The sequence below is a fragment of the Martes martes genome, assembly GCF_963455335.1.
Source record: "Martes martes genome assembly, chromosome: 7".
NCBI lineage: Eukaryota > Metazoa > Chordata > Mammalia > Carnivora > Mustelidae > Martes > Martes martes.
The window spans coordinates 40,247,895-40,262,034 of NC_137894.1; the positions used below are offsets into that span (position 1 = coordinate 40,247,895).

At 40.9% G+C, this 14,140-nt stretch overlaps 1 protein-coding gene across 1 annotated transcript in view; it reads left to right on the forward strand.

Annotated features, from left to right (window-relative positions):
• FAM81A (family with sequence similarity 81 member A) overlaps positions 1-14,140 on the forward strand; it is an 80,273-nt gene that overhangs the window by 42,106 nt on the left and 24,027 nt on the right. The window contains exon 4 of the mRNA XM_080807695.1: positions 762-880. Coding sequence (XP_080663821.1) covers positions 762-880 — 119 coding nt within the window. The remainder of the gene's footprint in view (positions 1-761; positions 881-14,140) is intronic.

Below are 14,140 nucleotides of genomic sequence, written 5' to 3' on the forward strand. Positions count from 1 at the left end.
AATCACCATTACTATGAACCGATGAGGAAAAGGAAGCTAGAACTCTGCACACTTGCCCAGAATCACCACACAGCGAGAGGAGCTGAATTTGGACCTGTTTGTCTGACAACCCCTGCCCATCCCTGTCCCTGCTTGCTTTTCATTTATTGCTTCTTGGTAGATTTAGGAAGTGTTCACTTAAAGCAATGACTTGAAAAACAGCCTGGGGTTGTAGAAAAACCTCTGAACTGTATAGCAAATGTCCAGGGTCCGAGTTCTAGTCTGAGCTTTGCCACGTCCTGCAGCAGCAGGGGGGAGTTGGACGATGGTGGGTTCCACCAGGTCACCTGACATCCAATTCTCAGGTTTGTTTGTTTTTTTTTTTTTTAAGATTTTATTTATTTCTTTGAGAGAGCAAGAGAGCACAAGCAAGAGGAGTGGCTAAAGGAGGGGGAGATGCAGCAGGGAGCCTAATGCAGGGCTCGATTCCAGAACTCTGGGATCATGACTCGAGCCAAAGGTAGACGCTTAACCGACTGAGCCACCCAGGTGCCCCAAGTCTCAGGGTTTTTAGTAGCAGATGAAGGGACTGGGTCTGTGTGAGAGCTCTGAGGTCTCTCTGAGCCCCTGGTTCTCCGTACACATATAGATCCCGTGGCTGTTAAAAAGAAGCCTCTTATGAATGGAGTTAAATGGTCTTATTTTTGCCAAAAACAGAAAATGCTTTTGTGGCAGCACGTACATCTCAGACAACCTTCTTGGTGTTTTTTTGTGTTGCTCAGGTGCTGCAGGAGCAGATCCGGGCCCGGGACAACATCAGCTACGGAACGAATTCCGCCTTAAAGACCTTGGAGATGCGTCAGCTCTCCGGTTTGGGAGACCTTCGGGGAAGAGTGGCAAGGTAGGTGGTCGGATGTGTGGGACTCTATCTGTCAAAAGCTGTCTTACATCAGCTCCATTTCACAAAGTATATATGCACAAAGCCCCAGAGCAAATTCTTCGCATTCTTCTAGTACAGCCCCTCCTTTGCCAGTAAAATCTCAGGTAGAGCTTACACCTGATTATGAGCATGCCATGATTTCTTATGTTGCTGCAATTGGAGTTGTGTTCGGGGAAGGAAATGCTGGGAGAGCGCAGCCGACCTGTGTAATTTGGCCTTTGAGATACTCTATTTATTGACTCCAATAAGGCAAAGTTGAGACTTCATTTTGTGTGTCTCTTTTAAAATTGTCCTTTTCCTTGTAATTTATTTTTATTTTATTTTCTGAAAATATTGGTCTGCCACAGATTAGAAATTTAGAAAAAGAGATCTTTGACCTCAGATAGTATGCAAGGGGCTGTTCCACGACTGAAAGCGTGCTCTGTGGACCAGCAGCACTGGAGTCACCGGAGAACTTGTTGGAAATGCAGGATCTCGAAAATATTCATGGGCCTCTTCTGCCCTCTGCTGCTGTTAAGCATCAAGTACAAGTCTACACGGGTGCTGTGGAGCCAATAAGCAATTTGAATCAAGCTAAGGTGAAAATGCAGGTGTGGTCTGTAAAGGGTTGGATGGAAGAAAGATCAGGACCCACAAGATCCAAAGCCTGTATGGAGTAGAGGAGGCGGTGTCGGGGGTATTTGTGCAGACAACACGTGAAGAACCTTGAATGTGGGACGTGTGTGTCCGGGTCTGGTGGGTGAACATGAGTCTCATAGCAGAGAACTGTGGATTGAGTGTAGGCCTAGTTGTGTGGTTTTCTATTCTCATTTGAGTCAGCTCCAGTCTTCTTAGCATGACCCTTGGTGATGAACCCCACTGACCTCCTTATCTCTCTTACCCCTGGCACTGTACCTTTCAGCAGTGATCTGCTATTTGTTATTTCCTGACTGGGCCATGCTCTCCTATCTGTGTATCTTTGCACATGCTGTTCTTGCACTCAGCATACCTTTCCCCCCCTTTTTTTCTAATGTCTAGTCAGCCTTTCAAGTTCAGCTCAAATATCACCTCCTTCAGGAAGTCTTCCAGGATTGCCCACTCTCCTGAGCTCCCCTAGCATTTTGTTCTATTGAATCTCTCTGTTTTCTTCACCGTCTTGGGGCGAGTACCACATCTTTTATTTTTTGTAATGTGCATGCATAGAACAATCTCTGGAAAACAGTAGATAATTAATATTTGTTTGGATGAATCAGTGATCTAGAAAACCTCTGTAATAGGACTGAAAAACTTGAATCCTTCATGTGGAGATTGGCTTAAAAGCAACCGCATTCTGCAACACCTCCCAGAAGAACGAGGAGTTAGAAGAGCTTCAGAGCTACAGGGCAGAGCAGGGACTTCTGGAAAACTCTTGAGGACCTGTGTGTGCACTTTAGCTGCAGATGAAGATTAAGTGGGGCAACCTATGGCGGAGGCCTAGCACAGGGCGTGGCACGGAGTGAACACGTAACCCGCGGGAGCGCCTGTTATCACAAGGGCAGCAGCCATGAAAATAGACTCATGAAGCTGGTTCCAATTACAAAATAGAGAGATGACCTTGAAATCGTTTCAGGAATTTTACATTTTTCCTATGCAGTTTCTTACTAACTTCTCTACCCAGCAGGTTCCTTCTCTGTAATAAATACTTTGTTTACTCTGAAACAATCATGAACATTTGTTATGAACACCCCCTATTTCTCCTTTTTCTGTGGTTCTACTAGTCTTTCCCCTGGAATGCTAATGAGACTGTTGAAATCAGCTTCTGAGAAAGAAATTTGTTGGTGAAGTTTTGGCTTTCTTGCATTGAATTGGAAGAGTATAACTTTTTTTTTCTTTTTTAAAATATTTTTTTGTTTATTTACTTGAGACAGAAAGTGAGAGAGCACAAGTAGTTGGTGGGGGTGGTGGCAGAGGGAAAGGGAGAGGCAGGTTCCCTGCAAGCAGGGAGCCCGATGCAGGACTTGATCCCAGGACCCTGGGACCATGACCTGAGTCAAAGGTGAACTCCTTTTTTTTTTTTTTAAGATTTTATTTATTTATTTGTCAGAGAGAGTGAGCACAGGCAGACAGAGAGTCAGGCAGAGGCAGAGGGAGAAGCAGGCTCCCTGCTGAGCAAGGAGCCGGATGTGGGACTCGATCCTAGGACACTGGGATCATGACCTGAGCCAAAGGCAGCCGCTTAACCAGCTGAGCCACCCAGGCGTCCCAAAGGTGAACTCTTAACTGACTGAACCACCCGGGCACCCCTAAACTTTTTTTTTTTTGAAAGATTTATTTATTCATTTGAGAGAGAGAAAGGGAGAGACAGCACAGGTGAGCAAGGGGAGGGGAAGAGGGAGAGAGAATCTTAAGCAGACTCCGTGCTAAGTGCAGAGCCCCATGCAGGGCTTGGCACAGGGCTTTATCTCACGACCCTGAGACCAGGACCAGAGCCAAAGCCAAGAATCGGATGCTCAGCCGACTCTCCCACCCAGAGGCCTCAGAGACACAAACTTTTTAAGTGGTTGTCTTCAATTACTAGTCTGCTATCTTGTTTCAGGTTTTATTTTCCAGTGTTTGTGGATCCATGGGTGATGCCACTGATAGGAAGCAGGACCTGCAGCTTCCCCCATGCTTACCCCACTAAGAGTGGCACCCTCTGAACAGGACTTTCTCAGAGAGTTACCCATTCCCTCCTGAAGTGGAGCTAAGAGAGTTCAGCATTCCCATTCCCACTGGAGCAGCTGGTCTGTTACTTGGCCTGCTGAATCATTTTTTCTAGTGCTCAGCGGCCACTTCCACTTTCCCATACAAGGTCTGTTTTCCTGGCATCAGAGCCTTAGAGGAGAAATGGCTGCTCACAGAGGCAGATGCCCAAGTTCCCTCAAGGTAATCAAGTCCAGGTGCACAGGAAAAAATAAATCGGACATCATCAGATTAAAAATCTTAGGCTCTTATAAGTAATGCTGCCACCAACATTCATATACAAGTTTCTGTGTGACCATATGTTTTCATTTCTCTTGGATATATATACCTAAGAGTGTAATTGTTGTGTAATGTGGTGACTCTATATTTAACCTTTTTAAAAAAGATTTTATTTATTTATTTGAGAAAGAGATGAGAGAGGGCACAAGTTGAGGGGTGGGGAGGATGGAGAAGCAGACTCCCCACCGAGTAGAGAGCCTGACATGGTGCTCGATCCCAGGACCCAGGTATCATGACCCGAGCCGAAGGCAGACCGTTCACCCACTGAGCCACCCAGGCGCACCTGTATTTAACTTTTTGAGGAACAGAACAGTCAGACTGTTTTCCAAAATTGGCTGCACCATTTTATGGTGTCAGCAGCCCTATGTGAGGGCTCTGATCTCTCCCCTTCCTCACCAACACTTGTCTGTCTCTGATTAGATCCAACCTCGTGGGTGGGAAGTAGCGTCTTGTGGTTTTGATTTGCATTTCCCTAGTGACTAATGGTGCTGAACATCATTCAGCGTGCTTATTGGTCATTTGTAAGTCTTCCTTGGAGAACTGTTTATGCAGATCCTTTGCCCATTTTTAAGTGGATTAATTGTCTTCTTATTATTGAGCAGTAGGAATTCTTTTTATATTCTAGATTCAGTTCTCTTACCAGATATCTGAGCTGAAGAAGTTTTACCCCTTTCCGAGGGCTTTCTTTTCATTTTCTTTATTGGGTCCATTTGGTCCTTTTAAAAAATTACTTCTGTCTCTTTGTTGATACTCTCTATTTGATGAGACATTGTCATTATACCTCCCTTTACTTCTTAAAGCGTGTTTTCTCTATTTCTTTGATCATCCTGCATTTATTATGGCTGCCTTGAAGGCTATGTCTATTAAATCTGACACCTGTTTCCTCTCACTGGCAGTTTCTTTTCCTGCTTTTATTCTGTGTTTAGTTCACATTTTCTGGTGTTTTTGTGTGTCTCATAATTTTTTATTAAAGACTGGACATTTTAGGTATTATAGCATAGCAATCCTGAATACTGACAGCCCTTACCCCCATTTGCTTTTGTTGTTGTTGATTTGTTTAGTGACTTGGCTGGGTTATTCTAGTGATGTCTGTTTCCCCTGGAATATGAAGGGTCTGGTGCTCAGTCACCTTGTGAGGACAGTGGTTTTAGCAAGACTCTCTTTGACTCTTTCCCTGATCAATTGATTATTTATTTATTTATTTATTTATTTTCTTTTTTTCCCCCTGATCTTTTATTAAGCTGGCGGCCTCTGCAGGTATCACACCTAGATCTTAGGCTCCATTAATTGCTGGTAAATTGCTCTACTGTTTGTTTGTGTTTAAAGATTTCTTTATTTTCTTACTGGGATGGGGAAGAGAGAACGAGCAGAAGGGGCATAGGTAGAAGGAGAGAGACTCTTAAGCAGACTCTACACTGAGTGCGGAGCCTGATTCAGGACTCGGTCTCACAACCCTGAGATCATGACCTGAGCTGAAACCAAGAGTCAGACGCTTAACCGACCGTGCCACCCAGATGCCTCTCTACTGTTTTTGACAATGCCCTGTGATAGAAAGTGCTCTATGCTCTGATTCAATTAAATTATTGCCTGCCTTTAAGGGCTTAGTTGTGTATATACATAGGAATTATTATATATATAGGCAATTATAATATGGAATATGAACAACTTAATGTTTTAAATCTCACTGCCTTTGGTACACTGTGCCACCATGGTCATGAACTATAAGAAACATTCTGCTTAAGCACATTGCCTGGTCAGTCTGTTAGACTGACCTCTGGGACTCTTGGGCTTCTGACCATGTCCCCATCATTGATCTGATAACCAGGTGAAGGGTTACTCTGCCACACAATGGCCACAACTGAGAACTGCACCTGGAAGACAGCTACATCTAAAGACCTGAAAAGGCAAATTTTGGAGTGACTACATTATTGGCTTATCTATAATATAAACTTGGGATAAAATAGGGCAAGGGCAACTGGTCAGTTTCATTGTGAATTTTTGTTTAACAAAAGTTGCTGAGCCATGCACACAGTTATATTTAGAACCCTGAGGCTGTCTTTTATGAGTGTTTTTTGGGAAAAGACAGAAATGATGCTTTTAATTCAGTATTAGCCAAGATAACTATATAGTTTCCCCCTTTTGTTTTATTTATCTATTTATTTATTTTGAAATAACTTGAAACCTACAGAAAATTTGCAAGATTCACAAGTGTTAATATTTTGTTTCATTTACTCTATTATTCTTTCATATGTAAGGTTTTTTTTCCCTGAAATATTTGAGAGCAAGGATAACTTTGTTTTCAACCTAAGAAAACCGGAGTTCATTCCATTGTGCGTGTTTTCTGATGGCAGGCTTTGGTATCATACCCTGCATACTCCCCCACAATCGGTTTTGTCCCCTTATTTATAAAAGTATAGAAGTGGTAGAGTGGCTGGGTGGCTCAGTGGGTTAAGCCTCTGCCTTCGGCTCAGGTCATGATCTCAGGGTCCTAGGATCGAGCCCTGCATCGGGCTCTCTGCTCAATAGGGAGCCTGCTTCCCCCTCTCTCTTTGCCTGCCTCTCTGCCTACTTGTGATCTCTGTCTGTCAAATAAACAAATAAAATCTTAAAAAAAAAAGTGAAATGTGCTGGTAATAAACACTACGAAATAAAAACATAAAAATGAAAGCTCACCAGCCCTTTGCTCTGTTGTAGTCCTTACAGGTAATTAATGTTAGCAGCTTGCTGTCTGTCCTTTCAGACTTTTCTCATACATAGTTACAAGATAATAACTTATCATCATAGTAGTATGATTTGCACATAACAATTACCTAACAGTGTGATTTTAATTTTACAAAGTGATATATTATTATGATGATGATGATAATGATGATGATGATGCAACTTCAGTGCTCCTATATAGCAGTATATTGTGGGCTTTCTTCCAGTATACACATAGATCTAACATACTACTTCCTTGGATATGGAGTGTTGTGCTACACGGGGGTACCATAATTTAATCTATGTAACTACTGCTTGGTGTTAATAGAAATTTATGTTGTAGTATTTGTGTTTCCAAGTGAGAAATAGTATTGAAGCCAAGCTATAGCTAGTGAAAATCAGTGAGCCATGAGCATCAGGATAATTTTGAGGCATTTCTAAATAACTTTTCAATCTTAGTCTGTCCCTTGAACAGCTTTGCAGAGATAATGAAACTGGTCTGATGTAGTGATACCTGACAGTTTCTAACTGGAAAGCTGTGTCTGGATTGGAAAATAAAGCCTTTCTATAATATCTTTTTTTATTTCGTGGTATGTTCAAACCTCAGATAACCCCAAATAAGATTTAAATAATATGTGATAAAAAATTAAGAACTCAAAAAAAGAAAGAACTGTATTAGGTGTTGTTTTTAATCATCATTTGTGAAATGGGGATGATTTGTGAAGATGAAATGAAATAATATGTATCAAGGGTCTTGCACAGTGTGTGGTATATAGTAAATATCTTTATGTTCATTCATTCAGTAATATTTATTGAGCCTCTCCTACATGCAAAGCAATGTACTGGGCACTAGGGTTTTTGTGATGAAAAGGGAAGATATTGTCCCTCCTGCTTGCAGTTTATATTCTGTCTAGTCAGGGAGACAGACATCAAACTTACTGCAAAACAATTATTTAATTTTGCTTATGATTTGAATAATTTATTTTTAGTTGTTTGGAGTTTTCTATAGAAATGTCATCTGTAAATAATGACAATTTTATTTTTTGTTTTCTTGTCCTTGTATCCTTAGTTTCTTTTTCTTGGCATTTTGCAATGGCTAAACCCTCCAACACAGTGTTAAGTAGATGTTGTGATTGGTGGCATCTTTCTCTTGTTTTTTACTTTAATGGAATTCTTCTATTGTTTCTCCATTTTGAATGATAATTGCTTTAGTTTTTTGTTGTTTTAAGTTTTAAAGTTTACTTATTTATTTTAAAGAGAGAGAGAATGCACAAGCAGTGGGGAGGGGCAGAGGGAGAGGGAGAGGGAGAGAGAGAATCCCACGCAGGCTCCATGCTTAGGCTTCATGCTCCACACTGAGTGTGGAGCCTGACCTGGGGCTGGATCCCAGGACCCTGATATCAGGACTCAAGCTGAAACCAAGAGTTGTTCACTCAACTGACTGAGCCAGCCAGGTGCCCTTGCTCTAGTTTTTTGTTTTGTTTTGTTTTGTTTCTTTAAACATAGATTTATCAGATTAAGTCTTTTTACATGCCTAATTTATTAAGAATCTATGAATTTGTATTGGGTTTTCTCAAGTGTCTTTTGCATCTGTTCAAGTCAGATATTCTTCTCTTTCAAACTGTTAATGTGTACTTAACAAGGTGGGAAGATATATTAATATACGATTTACATATATATGTACTTAAATAAGTGTGTGTATATAATTAATTGTCTTTTTAAAAAATTCCATTTAGTTTTAATTCCAGTTAAATTTCAGTAGTGAACATACTGTGTTATGTTAGTTTCAGGTGTACAATACAGTGATTCAGCAATTCCATACATCACCTGGTGCTCATCACAAGCACCCTCTGTCATCTCCATCACCTATTTCACACACACCCCCCACCTCCCTTCTGGTAACCATTAGATTGTTCTCTATGGTTAAAAATCTGTTTCATGGCTTGTCGTTAATTTTCTTAATAGGAAAACAAGGGAATGATGACACAAGATTCAAAATGCTTACTTTCATGGGTGCAGTTATTAAAAATAATTAACTGAATAAAGTGAGCCAGGCATGGACCATTAATGAGATTGTATTATGAAACAAGAAGTAGGAGATCCAAAATAATAACTATCATAAAAAGTTTTAATTACAAGAAGTTCAGGAAAAAACATAGGTGGGGCATTCCCAAAGTGTATAATTGGTGTGTGCCTGATCTCTGGGGGCTCTGGGGAAGGCTTCCTTAAGGAAGTGACTTGTGCGTTTAGCTCTGAGGGATGAACAGTAACTAACCAAGTGAAGAAGTCAGGGATGGACATTCTAGACAGAGAACAGCATGGTTCAAGACCTTGAAGTGGGAAGGAGTGAGATAAGTTCAAAGCCCTGGAATATAATCAGTGTATGTGGATGAAGGGGGGAAATGGGACAGAGATGTGTGAGATGATGCTGGAAGTTAGAGGATAGGAAGCAACACTTTGGGGCATTTTTTTTTCTTTTGGGGCATTTTAAAGGACTTTTGGTTTATATTCTAAAATGGTAGCAAGTTAAACCATAGGAATTTATACAGATACAGAATTATATTTAGTTTGCCTTTTTTTCCCCTCAGTTTTGTTTCTTTGGGGTTAATACCTAAAATCCTTTTACTTATCCCACTTTGTATTCACTGAACACCAAATCGAAAGGCACAGGGAAATATATTTCTGTTTCAAGATTTGGGGTGTATCCTGCCAAGTTGTCCTGTGGAAAGCTTATAAAATTGATTTTTCTGCCAGTAGTGTGTGATATACCTTGATTCTACAAACTTCCTCTAATACTGGGCATTCACATTCAAAAAGATTTCCAAAACAGAAGAAGAAGGCATAATTATTACTTAATTGTCTATATTGTACTATGAATACTGAAAAGATATAAATGCATATATGCAGTTTTTTCAGATTGTTTAACATATTTAAAAATATTTTAAGTATTTAAGTCAATATTTACAAAAAAATTTGTCCCATTAATTTTTTTTCTGTTACTTCCAAAAAGGATTATAGCATTTTAACAAAATGAGTTAAACAAGTTGTTCAGTTTCAGGTAAATGTGAGTCAGTACCAAGAAAAGACTTTTAAGGTTGGAATAATTGATCTGGTAGCTTACTTTCTTCAGCATATGCAGTAAATTAAATTTACCAATAATCTCAGTTTGTTCACCATTGTTTCGTGCATCTCGCTCCCTTCTCTGGGTGCTTTTTTTTTTTTTTTTTAAGATTTTATTTTTAAGTAATCTCTATATCCAATGTGGGCCTTAGATTTACAATCCAAAGATCAAGAGTCACACACTCTACCAAGTGAGCCAGCCAGGTATTCCTGGATACTCTTTTCTTTCTAATGAAAGAAATAATTTAGTGAATCTTTCAGGTTAGGGTTTGTGGGCAATACATTTCTTAATCTTTGCAAGTCTAAAAGTGTCTCTGTCTTTTTTTGCATTTGTCTTTTGCCATTATGGTATCTACTGTGGCCTTTTTTTTTTTTTTTAAGATTTTATTTATTTATTTGACAGAGAGAGAGATCACAAGTAGGCAGAGAGGCAGGCAAAGAGAGAGGGGGAAGCAAGCTCCCCACTGAGCAGAGAGCCCCAAGCGGGGCTTGATCCCAGGACCTTGAGAGCATGACCTGAGCTGAAGGCAGAGGCTTAACTCATTGAGCCACCCAAGCGCCCCATATCTGCTGTCTTATGATACCTACTGTGTGCCATCAGTTTACAGTAGGTCCTTGGTAGGTTACCTGTCTTCAGAATCTGGTGGCTTTTAAGATTTTCTCTGTAATGGGTTATTAGAATTTCATATGCCCTATTTACTTTGTTTATGGCACTTTGTATTCACTGAACACTTGAAAACTCATGTTTTTCTTCAGTTTTAGAAAACTGTCAGCACTTACCCCTTAGGCCATTCTCTCTATTTCCATCTTTAGGGACTTCTCAACTCCTCTGTCACTTATGTTAACATCTCTTTATTTGTCCTCCTTGTCTCTTAGCTATTTTCCCGTGAATTTTGACTCTCTGTCTTTGCTGCCTTCTGAGTGAACTCCTTGCTACTGTGCCTGACTCACTGACTCTCCCTTCAGTCATGTCCAGTCAGAGTTCGTCAGGTCTGTGAAGACACTGTGGTTTACTTCTAGGCTCTCTCATTTTTCTCTTATCCACTTGTTTTTCTTTCCTCTCTGCCTACTTTTGTTTAATAATTTAGAGTTCTCCTGATAGATATTATTATTTGATTTTTTTCAGTATCTTAAACATATTTCTTTTAAACTCATTTGATCCAGGTTTTTTGTTTGTTTTGTTTGTTTCTTTGTATGTTTGGGTTTTTTGAGCTTTCCGTGGCTGGTGGAGCCCCACTCAAGTCTCTGATTTTGGTTACCCTGGTTCCTGTGTTCTGTCATGAGGGGAGCCCGTTCTTTCCCCGCCTGCCCTCTGGAAACTAAAACTTCTTCTTACATCTATTGGTTTTCAGATCTGGAGCCCTTTAAGCTTCTAGCACCAGCTGTAGCAAAACATACGCTTTGCTCCATCTTCTGCACCATCTGTCTGTTTTCTGCTTTCTCCCAGACTTTTTTTTCCTCCCATTCTTTTTTGTCCTTTTGGATTTATACCTTTTTTATTCATCTGGAGTCATCTTGATGGGTTTTCAGGAGGGAGGCAAAATGAGGGCATGTGTTCAGTCCACCATGTTTCACTGACAGAGCAGGTAGTGGTTTTAATTTGCAACATTTCAGTACAAAATGATTAGTAAATTGGTTAAATCTTACAGTTTATTAGAAAGCCCAACCAAGTCCTAGCATGCCCTCTAATCTTTATTGAGGCTTATAAGCTATAGATCGACATTTTATTTTTCAGACTTCTAGAGGGATATATACTTTAACCTTTATCAATTCATATGCTAGTTTTGATAGTTGATTGCAAATACTTTATATGATTTAGTGAGTGAGATCCTTTTCAGTATCTAAGTCATTTAGGGAACAGTTTATAAACCTAATTGAGGCCCCAGTGCAGATATACATCTTAAAGAATACATTCCCAGGGCTTTTAGGAAGATCGCAGACTGCTGATTTACTGACTGTGAGTGGTCACAGGCTTGTTCTTCAATCTGTGTATTTATAGTAACTTGTTCAGCAAGTTCCTGGTCTTCTGAGCTTCTTTGTCTAAGTTGCAGGATAATGAACAAGAACAGAATGTCAGATAAGATCTCCATCAATAATAGAAAAATATACACGTAAGTTGAATAACATTATCGTGGTAGTGGCATGAGAATCTTTTTTTAAAATTTCTAGGTTGTGTGGGGTGCCTGGGTGGCTCAGTGTGTTAAAGCCTCTGCCTTCAGCTCAGGCCATGATCTCAGGGTCTTGGGATCGAGCCCCGCTTCGGGCTTTTTGCTCAGCGGGGAGCCTGCTTCCTCCTCTCTCTCTCTCTGCCTGTCTCTCTCCCTACTTGAGATCTCTGTCTGTCAAATAAATAAATAAAATCTTTAAAAAAATTGTTTCTAGGTTGTGTGGTATTTGTACTGAAGAAAAAAAATTTGCACCATGTCCTCATTTTGTATAATTAGCATGTGACAAATAGGAGTCATTCTACAAATACTTATTGACTGAAGGAATGAATTATGGATTGGGGTTCCAACTCCAGCCTCTTGACTTCTACTGTGTATTGCCCTGAACCTGAACTCACTTTCACGACAGTGACTCTACCCACATTTCTCTAGCTCTGGATTCCTCATGCCCCAGCCTCATTTTTGCTTCATGGGGAGCCCAGGGAAAGATGGTAGGATAGTGCATGTTCCGTGTAATTGTAATGCATTCTTTGTACATGGCTGTTGATTGAAAGATTTTCAATCAATTAATTGTTTTTCTGATCATAAAATTATATATACTTGTTGCAGAAAAGTTGTACAATTTAGAAAAGAATGAAGAATGAATTTTTTTTAATCACACATCCAGAGATGGTTGATTAATATTTTGTTTTCTTCCTTTTGAAATTTTAGTGACTATATATATGCATCAAGGTTTGGTCAAGAAAACAGAACCATTCTAAGTATTTTATTTTATTTTTATTTATTTATTTATTTATTTTATTAACATATGATGTATTATTTGCTTCAGGGGTACAGGTCTGTGAATCATCAGGCTTACACAATTCACAGCACTCACCGTAGCACATACCCTCCCCAATGTTCATAACCCAGACACCCTATCCCTCCTCCCCACCCCCCAGCAACCCTCAGTTTTTTTCCTGAGAATAAGAGTCTCTTATGGTTTGTCTTCTTTCCCAGTCCCATCTTGTTCATTCTAAGTATTTTAGCAGGAAGGGATTTAATCCAGGAAATTAGAGTTTATAAAACCACTGACAAATTTGGGGAAGCAACAGGAAGGAAATAGCTGTTGGCTCCCAGGAAAGTAGCATGTATAAGAATCACAGAAAGAAGCCATTGATAATATTAGCTGTGTGTAACATGGAACTAAGTGATTTGTAGGTATGGGCCTGGAGGTGGCCGTAAACCTCACATGGGCAGTTTAGCACGTGTCCCCCCGGCCCCTGCCGCAGGGGAGGGGCACAAGTGCCTCTCACAGGTGGGATCTGAATCTGAACCCGGCTGGCAAGGTTGTTTGGGAAGTACGGTTTGTGGGCATATGCCCCTTTGATACAGAGACCATTCACAAGAAGCAGAAATGCTCTGTCAGTTCTGAGCAATCCATTTATAGAACCCTTTCCCTTTGTCACCAGTGTTTGTCCTCTATGGCTCTCACCATTAGCCAATGCCTGTGAATATCTGGTCATGTTTTATTCTAGGCAAAATGAATCCTCAGGTACATTGTTTGAACTTCTGCCAACTGTGAGGGTTTCCCTTCCTTGATACCCTTGAGGGCCACTCCTCAAGTGGGCTTTGAGATGTCAGCAGTCTTCTTCTGGAAGGTGTCAGCGTATTGGCACCTTCCATCAACTAGGCCTGCGTTTTCCTTCTTTGGTCTACCCGGTGCTCAGGAACTTCTCAAGAGGCCATATGTGTGAGTTGACGGAAGGCTGGCAGTAGCAAGGGTATATGCCACAGGAGTCTGGGCTCATGCAATTTACTTATGCCTTTGGGACCTGTTGAAGCCTGATGTCTCGGTATACCTCCCCTTTGAAGATGGCGTGCTGTTCATATGCCTCCCTTTATAGCTGGGTGCTCGTGATGGACTGACCAGATTGCATGGTTACTTAATGTCCTGTGCCTTGGCATGTAGTTTCTACCAGAGCCCGGCAGCAAGCCACCAGCTACTTCTTGAGCAGGCTGGGTGGGTTGGAACGGGGCATGACTTTGCTGCATATTCCCAGGGGGCTATCCTGTTGACTCTCCTAGTAGGGTTTGACAGAGGTCCCCAGCAGAGCTTCCCTGCTGCAGATACTCTGAGCACAATTGAAACTACCAGGTTGTCAGGCCCAAGGAGCAGAGCAGCTTCACTGCAGCTGGGACCTGCTGCACAGGCTTCTCCTGCTCTGGTGCCACTCAGAGCAGACAGCCACATGGGCGAGGTGGTAGAGGTTAGCAG